This window comes from Poecilia reticulata, linkage group LG17, assembly GCF_000633615.1.
Source record: "Poecilia reticulata strain Guanapo linkage group LG17, Guppy_female_1.0+MT, whole genome shotgun sequence".
NCBI lineage: Eukaryota > Metazoa > Chordata > Actinopteri > Cyprinodontiformes > Poeciliidae > Poecilia > Poecilia reticulata.
In genome coordinates, this window is record NC_024347.1 from 17184344 (window position 1) to 17195134 (window position 10791).

Sequence of the window (10791 nt, forward strand, 5' to 3'; positions counted from 1 at the left end):
GTCCCGAGAACTGCAACGTCACAACATAACCTCTGACGTAGCCGTTCAGTTGCTCACTCGTTACATCTGGCAGCACCACCTAGAGGTTTGCTAGCCAACCGGCCCCCAGAACCAGAGTACTAAAATTATAAAAAAAAATTGTTTAGAGACAGATACACTATATTTTGCTGTGGTTGCCAGTTAATACAAATCGTTTTATTTTGGACCGTGTATTTTCAGTGACATTACTGTTGTTATATATGTGTTAACCTTTTTGTTTGTCTCAGGTCAGTGGGTTGACTTCAGCGTAAGGAGTACATTATAGCCATCCCCCCGCCCCCCCCCCAAAAAAATTGTAAAACAAAAAAGAAAATGTGAAAATTTCTGAGTTTCAAAATTAAAAAATGTGCAAGAAACAAGCTCAGAAATTTTGAGGTTAATCTTAGAAATTTACCAGAAAACACTTGGAGTTTCAAACGTTAAAAAAAAAACTGACCTTTGGAAAATTTTCAGTTTCAAAAGTCAAACATTAATCTCCTTTTTTTTTTTTTTTTCAAGAAAGTTTCTGAAAGAAAGTTTCAGGTGGCAACAGAAAAAACAATTACTGGTTGCTATAGTAACCACCAGCTGTCAAGCGCAATTAGTCAGGAGAAAATAACCTTTTGACTTAAGTGAATTTGAAGAATAAATAAACCAGTTTTGACAAGCTTTACACCCATACTTTACACAGTATGATCAATTTTAAAGAGTAAGTTATAGTAATATTTCAGAAATACTTACTATAAAGTTTATAATGACTGCAACCTGTGGATTTTATGATAAAACCATTATTTCTTAACATGGATTTTACCCAAAATAAAAAAAATAAAAAGTTGACTTTTTAGAGATTTCACTGAGAGATAAAGCTGAAAATATGAATCGAATCTATGTAATAAAAACAAGTTTTACACATTTTTATTATATGACAAAAGTTGTGACGAATGCTCTAAGGGTGTTTTCTTTAATGACTAATTTCAGATATAATAGTGGCTAATGTCATTCGGCGGATACTTTATCTCCCTTATGAAATTGAAAGTGCACTGAAATATTTCCCCTCCTTTTTTTTTTTGCATTTGGTCGGTGAATTAACCATGTTGCCAGGCAACGCATACAAATAAACCAAAGCTGCAGATGTGCAGCATGGTGACATGGTTGATTTTTGTTTTCACAAACATCCGGCTTGTGGCTTTCAGAAAGTTAAAAATACAATCGTATTAATATTGCTTAACAGAGAATTATGCAAGTTTCACAATAAACACTTAGAATACTGATGAGATTTCCTGTGGAAACTTTTATTGAATGAGTGAAGTCGTGTTGTAGTTACTAACAGGAGACCTCAGCCAGTCAGCACGAATGTAAGTAACCATGGAAACGCAAGAGGCTGAACTTTTGCTCTGTGGGAGTTGAGCATCAGAGTCATTTCGTCGGAGGAGGAGGAGCAGGAGGAGTTCAGACAGATGTGAATAACGGCGCATATGTTCGCCGCCTAATTTGGTTTTCTGGGCGTGGAGCCGCTGTTCTGGGGGGTGGGTTGGAAAATCCAGCCAGAGGGCTGAAGAGTTACAATCTGCATCTTTCTACCTCTGCTTGCTCTGGAGAACAGAGACCAGCGTCAGGGAAAAAGGTAAGAAACGTCTCAATTTAACAGGAAAAACAAAATGCTGGGATTTTTGTGAACCCATTAAGATGAGATTTCTCAATGAAATAGTTTTTTTTTAATTAATGAGAATGCCACTTTTACGCTAGCTTATAAGATTTAAATGAACATAAAATATGTTAGAGAAAATGTGTTTGCAACTCAGAAAGAGTAGAAAAAGGTGAAAGTTAAGTTTACGTTGTTTAATGTTCCACATATTCAGCAACTTAATTGCTTACATTTTTTTTATTTCAGCTGATTTTTGTCATATATATGTGTCACTTTGTAGAGACTAATGTGCAGCATGGGAGAAGGGTGTGGCAGCCTGAGAGGAACCAAATGAGCGATTTTTAGTTCAACATGTGCAGTTCGACTAGCAGACAGATGAGCTATAAACTAAACAACATTTTCATAAAGCTGGAAATGAAAAATGTTTAACAAATAAATCAGTCTGGATGGTGGAAATGCAAGAACTTAAAAGTGTTGTTTTTTATTTTTAATTCTGCATATATTTTGCTGCACTGTTACAAATGGAATAAAGTGTTTTTGGCTGAATGAAAAATCCTCATTATTATTTCTTCTTAAGGTGTTTATATGCCTTTTATACCAAATGGAGCAACCTGTGTCCAATGTGCATTTTCTGCACCGTTGAATCCCATTCAAAAAGCTTTTTAAGCATTTCACAATTACTGTTCCTTTTATATTTATTTTTTCCATTCCTTCTTTCAGTTAAACATAATTTATGAGTCCCAAAGAACTACAGTGGGCCAGAAATTGAACATTTTATTGTTTTTCACCTGGAGAACTTTTTCAGGTTCTCTTGACTTTTTTACGACTTTGACACTAAAAAAACTGTTTTTAAAACATTTTCATTTGGGATAATAAATAAAATAAACTTTTTAAGGCTAAAAGTCCTACAACTGCAATTTAAGGGGTTTAAAATTTAGAAAACACCAGAATTTTTGTAACGTATAAAGAGGACTGGTGTTGATAATGACATTCACGAAATAAAGAAGATGGTGACAAAATATTTATTTTAAAATATGATTATGTGTCTAAATGATATTTATTTTGAATCTACTGCTGGGTTTTATAAGTGGTTCTATAATGCCAGGAGCTTCACCTTCTCATTGTAAGGAGAGAAAAATGATTCTAAATTTAGATTGGTGAATATTTTTTCCTTACAGTTTGTCTTGCTTAATTATGCAGCTGTCCCAGTCAACCCTGGGGGGGTCCAGGCTCAGGAAGGCCTTATCCAGCTATAAATAGAGGAGGAACTATTTTTATTCTTTCAGAAAAACAAAAAATCTGCTACATTTAAAATTTGAAATCCATTTGTTGGTTTATCACAAAACCCTGGATCCAGGTTATTTTGAAGTTCTTTCCCCCCCTTCTATTAGGTACAAACTTTATTAATAAGATGCAGACATTATGCTTTTCATATCAGTTATACAGAATAACAGCACCACAGTTTCATTTTAAACTGCAGCTAAATGTCTCACGATTCACTACTTAGCTGTAAAATGCAGCTTAAATGAAATGTGAGTTTTAATGTGCATGTTTGTTGGCTGCATGTTGAGGTGCAGGAAGCAGGGCGTGGCAGGCAGCAAACCCACCTTAAATGTCAGGGCCTGAACTTCACTAAAAGCCTGGAGCAGATCCATACCCTGCAATTAGATAGAAACTACCTCCCCTCTAATATTCTGTCTCCAAATTAATTATTTTCTTATCGATGAAGGAATTTGCTCCAACCTCTCCTCTTTTCATTTTTTATGTGCTGTGAGTCAGTTTGACTCAAATAATCAGATTTTTTTGCCCTTTCTGACTCACTGTCACTGGGATCGTTTCCCAACAGAGGCCCGTCTTGTGTTTCGACCCATCAGGCATTTAGCTGTAAACGGATTACAGGTCAAATTGAGTAAGTGATGTTGCGTCCTGACAACGAAACAAACAGTGCGCCTGACCTCTCGGAAAGTTGCTTCCTGAACGTCTCGTTCCTGCTTGCTGTCACGTTCTTTTTTTTAAAGTGTGAACTTGTAATGTTTTCCGTACTGCGCTGCAAAAAACAACACTTATTCCACACTTTTCCTTTTTCTCCTATATGTCATTTCTTTCCTAACTGGACGCAGCAGGCGGGAAGGAGTGGTGGTGGCAGGAATGGGGGTGGATTTTTCCATGCTGAACCCTCATGTATGTTTTGAATGGTTTACTCGAGCTGGTAGCCACAACTATAAAGCTGGAGAGAGGAGGGAAAATAACACAAAGCCCTTATGGAAACCATGAGGGGAGCTGCTACTAAATAGCAGGGAAGGAGTGCAGATATGACAAAGTCGCCAGTTGTTCCGACAGCAACATCTGGATCGCATCAAGCAAGTTGGAAAATCTGACCAGAAATCAAGGAGGAGGTGCAGGGAGTGAGGGAGAGTGGTGAAAGCAACTAGGACCACCGCTGACTCACTCTGCAGCTATTTCAACCATCACTGTGTTTACACGCCGAGTGATTCTGCGGCCGAGTGCAGGGCTTCCCCCGTCTCCCTCCCGCCTCCCCACTCATCCTCAGGGGGGTTTTCACACATCCACTCTCCATTTCCTCCTCTCTTTGTTAGCTTTTTTTTGTCTTCTCACCTCCAATGTTAACTGTACAGCCATGAAACGTGTGCAGGGATTTAACAGGCCCAACATAAACAGGAATTTTCTCTTTGTTTATAGCTGTCTCCCTGTGTAAACTGGGAATTAGGAATGCACCGCTTGTGGAGCCAAATGGGCGATGAGTGTCACTAGGGGAGTAGGAGTGAAAGGCCAGCGCAGAATAATCAGACTGCCTTTAAACTTTAAAATTTTCCACTGAAATGGAAATTTAACGTTAAATTACCCAGATTAAATAAGTTTAGGTTTCGCAAACTGGTCGGTAAGTTTTGGTTTTTAGTGTTTCTTTTTTCAACTTCATGTTAGAAACAAAACAGCACTGAAAAAACACAAATCTTACCAAGTATTTTGTCTCATTTATAGTGAAAATAGTTTAGTACACTTGAAATAAGACGACAGTAACTCACAAGTAACTTTCAGGAAGATATAAGAATTTATTTTAAGTCAACAATTCATGAATATTGACAATAAAGTACGAGTTCCACTGGAAGACGATTTTACCTTTTACATGGAAAAAATGTCTTCTTATAATTGTCTATCTGCCAGTAGAACTTGTACGTTTGATCAATATTCAAGAATTAGTGACTTAAAACAAGCTCCTATATCTTGCTGAAAAGTTACTTGTAAATTAAGACTTGTCTTTCAAGTGTACTAAAATATTTTCACTGCAAACGAGACCAAATATTTGGGAAAATTTAGTGTCTTTGTGTCCTTTCCCAAATTGGGGACTGATTTATAATCTAATGGCAAATCACACAGAGTTGTATCGCGGTAAGGATGGGCATTTATTGCATCATTTGCAACATAGTGCACTTATTCTGTTCTAATCTATTTTACTTTTGGAGCTTGGAAATTTTCTTGTTTTTATTCTGAATTTGGTGAAAATTTTTTTCAATCTACAATGGCATGAGGGAGGCCGTGTTTAGAACATGACGACAGACAGACATGCTGAAGGGAGCTGGTGGAGTTTACGATGTCGGTCCATCATGGAGGACGTGAGCATGGAGGCTCGAAATGGAGGAACGTCAGAGTTCAACATTCAGTGTTCAGTTCCACAAACACCTAAAAGAAGAAATGTTCCTCAGCTGTAAATGTACTGTGACAATTGCAACCACAGTGGAGTCTTTATTTGTGGTTTTGAATTGGGTTTTCATGCTCCGAATTGTTGTGTCTGCCATTCATGAAAACAATAAGAACATTGTGCGCCTGGGAAAACGGCGTGTAGGAGAACTGGGCAGAGCCCACATGGTTTTATCTAAATACTTGTTTTTCTCTTTTGTTTCTTACAGCTTACCATCTTGCTGAAGGTTGGCAGTGAAAGTCTGCTTCAGGAAGAAAACCTTTGGATAAATCTCACCATGCCTGTCGTCCTGAAATCCAGTCCTCTGCTCTGGACGCGGCTGGCTGCGCTGGTCTTCACCTGTGTGGCCTTCTCTTTGGGTTTGCATGGGGCCAAACTCTACCTCCGCACTGGAGACTTTTGCATCTTCTGCTGGGCCTTCAGCTTCGCCGGGACTCTTCTCGTCATCCTGGTGGAGCTTTTCGGCCTGCAGACTAGAGCCCCCGTTTCCTGGAAGAACTTCCCCATCACCTTTGCGTGCTACGCCGCCCTGCTCTGCCTGTCGGCCTCCATCATCTTTCCCATCTACTTCCTGAGGGGTTCTGGAGAACAAAGCGAGGTCCGCGACTTCCGCATCGTGTGCACCGTTTTCTCCTGCCTGGCCACCATTGCCTACATGAGTGAGGTCATCCTCACCAAGGCTCGGCCGGGCGAGGTCGCCGGCTACATGGCCACCGCTCCGGGACTGCTCAAAGTCCTGGAAACCTTCGTGGCCTGCGTCATCTTCGTCTTCATCAGCGAACCCGTTTTGTACGACCGTCACCATTCGGTGAAGTACTGCATGTCGGTGTACTGCATCTGCTTCATCCTGACTGCGGTCATCATCCTGCTCTGCATCGGCGAGTGCACCGGGTTCCTCCCTTTTCCATTCGCCCGCTTCCTGTCCGCCTACTCACTGCTGGCTGTCGTCCTCTATCTGTCAGCAACCATCATCTGGCCGATCTTCAACTTTGACCCCCATAATGGCGGCCAGAAACAGAGACCATACAACTGCAGCAGCGCGGTTGGCTTGTGCACCTGGGACAAGTGCCTGGCGGTGGCCGTGCTCACCGGGGTCAACTTTATCCTCTACCTGGCCGACCTTATCTACTCCACCCGCCTGGTGTTTGTCAGCGCCTGATTGTAGGAGAAGGAAGTTGAGCTGAAAGTTACGATGGCATATTAGGACCACGTAGATAGACAATAACAGAGGAGTAAATTTCTGCCAAAACACTCAGAAATTTTCTAGAAAAACTTGGAAATTTCTGAGTTTGGAAAGTTACAATTTTGCTATGCGAAACTGAAATTTTGAGATTAATCTCAGAAATTCTTCAGAAAAAACGTGGAAATTTCTGCCTTTGAAAAGTCAAATATTTGCGAGAAAACAACTCACACTTTGAGATTAATCTCTGAAATTTTCTAGAAAAAACTTGGAGATTTTTAAGTTTCAAAAGTTGAAAATATTTTAATTTTGTCATTTTTTGCAATGAAAATTACTGATTTGTGGAACTAACTTAGAAATATTTGCAAAACATTTTGCGATATTTGTGGTTATGTATGACGACAAATGTGACTTTTTGTCACTGTTCGCATCAATGAAAGAATATTGGTGTGTTTACCTAGGAGATAAAACTTTTCTTAGCTCCAAAGGTAGCAAATTTTCAACTTCTGAGACTTAGAAAATAATACATTTTTTCTAGAAAATTTCTGAGATCAATCTCAAAATTTCTGAGTTTTGTCTTGCAAATTTTTTACTTTGGAGCCCAGACATTTCTTTGTTTTTTCTAGAAAATTTCTGAGATTAATGTCAACATTTCTGAGTTTTTTCTTGCAAATTTACTCTTCTTTTCATTCTACAATGCACTAATATGCCGTTGTAGGCAGTGTACTCCAAAGGAAATTGAATTTGGTCTCCTGATTCAGGGCTGTAAAACTGCTGTCGAACTTACTGCTGCAAGAAAACGTCTGTTTCCTATGACTGTATTAGTTCTGCTCATAACAAGGAGAAGTGACCCAAAATAACTCTTTGGTTGTTAAACAGGAATGAATTGTTTCAAAAAGGCAGTGGAAAAGAGCGTTTTGAAACGGTATATTAACCTCAAAGTAGGATTTAAATCTTGTTTTCTTCCAGACTCCATGGCCAAATTTAATTTAGTTGAAGTATACTGCAGTAGTGAGGATTTTAGACGAGAAAGGTTTAAAGTCAGTGGTCTAGTTTACATCTATACATTTCTTTAAAAACCCCAAAAAGTTCAGAATTTGATTTGTTTTGTTTTTTTTTAGTGTCTCTAATCATCTTCTGTGTTTCTCTTTATGTTTTGCTCCCACCAACCTGAATTTTAAGCAACCACAGCAGGTTTGCTTATTTGAAAAAGCGTACAAATAAGCAACGCTGATTGAATTAACTGCATGAATAATCATGTCTTAGCTGCATACTGAAAATAAAACAGAAAGTAGTTTGATGTACAAAGAAATAGGGCAATTTTTTGTCTTTCTCCCAAGGTTAATGACACTGATTGCAAATGGCGTCATACTACTAATTTTAGAACGGAACACAGCGCGGCCATTTTAGCTTCGATAAACCAGAGAGGCATAAGCTGTTTGAGGGAAAACGTCTGTACCCAAGAACAGCTGATTTTGTTTCTGATCGACTGATTTAGGTTACTAAGATGTACAATTTTAAGTTCACCAATAGCTGTTTGTCAACTGCAGATAACCTACACCGATTGCAAATGAACTTAAATGTAACTTAGTGTTAGCAAATGTTAGCTACCACACTTTTGGTAGTCAGAAAAAAGGCTACCTTTCAACCAATGCTGCCTTTTCCCCGCTCACTTTGAGTCCTCTGCGTTTCAACCATCATTTAAGTTTCTCCACATGCTTCTGTATTGAAAAAAATATTGAAACGAAACTCAACTGACGCCGCCATTCTATGTGTTTCGTTTGTCCCAACATCCGGGCAACAGTGACGTCATTTGCGATCGGTCCCATTTCCCACAAAAAATATTAAAAATTACAAACGTAAAGATACTTGATTGTTTTAATATAAGAATGAATGCTTGGAGAAATAATAACAAAAAAACAGTAAAATATATATTTTTAAACTCACGTGATCTAAAAAATCATCGTTTGAATCTGTGCAACTCAAAATGCAAATCACAGTTTTCGTATGTCGATATTTTTTCCTTCATTTACCTATTTTTTAAAAGTGTTTTATGATTTCTGTTTTGTAAGACTGTCATGCTTTATGTTTCTTCTAATCCAGAAAGATATTTTTCCCATTAAACTGGTTTTCTTTACTTATTATGATATTGTGTTCTGTGGGCCTGGCTGAGTTGTCTGAATTGATGGATTTCTCTAATAACAACATGAGGAAAAATGTCTTTCAGTTAAAGTAGTCTGAAAGAAAACTATAATCTAGTTTCTTATTGCATGATGTGTGTTGGTCAAATGTCAAATATCTTATTGTGTAAGCTGCAAATAGACAAAATGATCATTTTTAAAAGTCTGAAGTCACACTTAAAAGCAATTTGAAGTCTTTATGTGTACACTTTTTGAAGCTTATTTTTGTTGACAGTTTTCCAAAAATAAAAGTTGTTAATTTCTCACACAACCTTTAAAAAAAACAATATGTTTAGCGATAGTTAATGAAGAGTCAAATGAAATTAATTTTCAACTTTTTAACATAGGTTCTGGGCTGGTTTTTGCTTCCCATATAGTTGCATTGCAAGCTGGAATATAAAAATCACAACAATTATACCTTCCTAATACTTGTATGCGTTACAAGTATACTTGTAACTTGTATACAAGTATACAAGTTACAAGTATACTTGTATACAATAAATAGATTTATTGTCTGTATGGAAAACATGTTTTAATCGGTTACCAATAAATGAATTGTTAATTTGCTCCATTGGTTCTGGACTGCTGAGAAAATGAAGGTTATAAAAGTAGCACCTATTTTCCGGTTGGTGATTTTATATGTTTTTATATTTCACAAGACCGCGTCAGTGTTACAAGAAAATTATGTAATCATGACAATAAAATCACAAAACAGAAAAAAAATGTCTTTGGGCTCGCTCTGATGGATGGATGGATGGATGGATGGATGGATGGATGGATGGATGGATGGATGGATGGATGGATGGATGGATGGATGGATGGATGGATGATAATCAAATAACTTATACTTGATTCTGCAATTTCACTTTTCATTGCGTTTAATCTTCCATTGTTTTGTTTATTCATCTGTTGATTTGATGTTTGTGAGATCAGGTTTATTCTACACAGCGCCACCATGTGGCCGTTATGTGAATGTAAACTATTCAGTTGAATTAATTATTAATAAATAAGGAATATGACTGTGTGGACAGACAAACAAAGGCCAGTAAATCACCTAAATACTATTAATACCTCTCTGTTAACTTTGTTAAGTCACCTCCTTCCGTTCCCTCCATTCCCATCCCAGAAATAGAACTGGTCCCAGTATAAGTGTTTTTATTTTTAGCAACTTACTGAAGAGCTTTCAGTCTAATGTAAACCTATTGACACGAAAGGAGCAGACAATGCCAGCATTTTCTCAAACAACATCACTATCCACCATGAAATGTGTTAAGAACAATCGGTTGATATTAATAAAAAAAAAAAGTACAACTTAAACTGACATATTTTCTCTTATGACATGGGGGAAAAAATCTTTATTATAATTGAAAAAAATCTGCCGTTGGAACTAGTATCGACAATCAACAATTATTGACTTATAACAAGATTATTGGCATATTGCAACGTGAAACTGCGCGTAAAGATCCCCGCAAAAAAAAAAAAGAAATGCTCGCTAATGATGACCACCATTGATTTTTACGACGGTTCTTGTAGATAAAAAAAGTAAATGTCAGAAAAGTTCTTGTTCCACAGGCAGATTATTTCACTTGTAACTAGACATTTTTCTCATATTATGAGTGAAATAGCCAAAAATGTGTCTTCAACGTTTTGCTAAGTACAAATAAAAGAAGTTTTGCGTGGTGGTGCCGCTGCCTGATGTTTGAAGCTATACCGCCCCCTAGTGGAACTTGAAGTTATTTCATGCAAATCCGATGGAAAAAGCCAGGAATTTTCCCAAAATAAAAATGTAAAACGTCTTATTTGTTTTCATGCAGACAGACATTCTTGTAATCCAGGTTGGTATTTTTTTTGTATGTTTATTAAATGCAATTTACAAAGATTATACAAAAGTCTGGTTGCTTGGGGGCAAAAGTGATGATAGGTGGTGCTGTGGCTCTATTTTTGCTGTTTTCTAACTCTAATTATGACACAAGATATTAAAAAGCTATACAGATGTTTGAGCCTTTTACATAAAAAATAGAATTACAGAACAAATAAATCAATGAGGAAA

The 10791-nt window shown here is 37.4% G+C and overlaps 1 protein-coding gene across 1 annotated transcript; it reads left to right on the forward strand.

Moving 5' to 3' along the window:
- Positions 1 to 1365: 1365 nt before the first annotated feature.
- Positions 1366 to 6773, forward strand: myadmb (myeloid associated differentiation marker b). Its single transcript, XM_008434009.2, has 2 exons — positions 1366 to 1642; positions 5590 to 6773. Exon 2 carries the CDS (start codon positions 5659 to 5661, stop codon positions 6538 to 6540), a length of 882 nt encoding a protein of 293 aa, XP_008432231.1. The 5' UTR covers positions 1366 to 1642; positions 5590 to 5658; the 3' UTR covers positions 6541 to 6773.
- The last annotated feature ends 4018 nt before the right edge of the window (positions 6774 to 10791 follow it).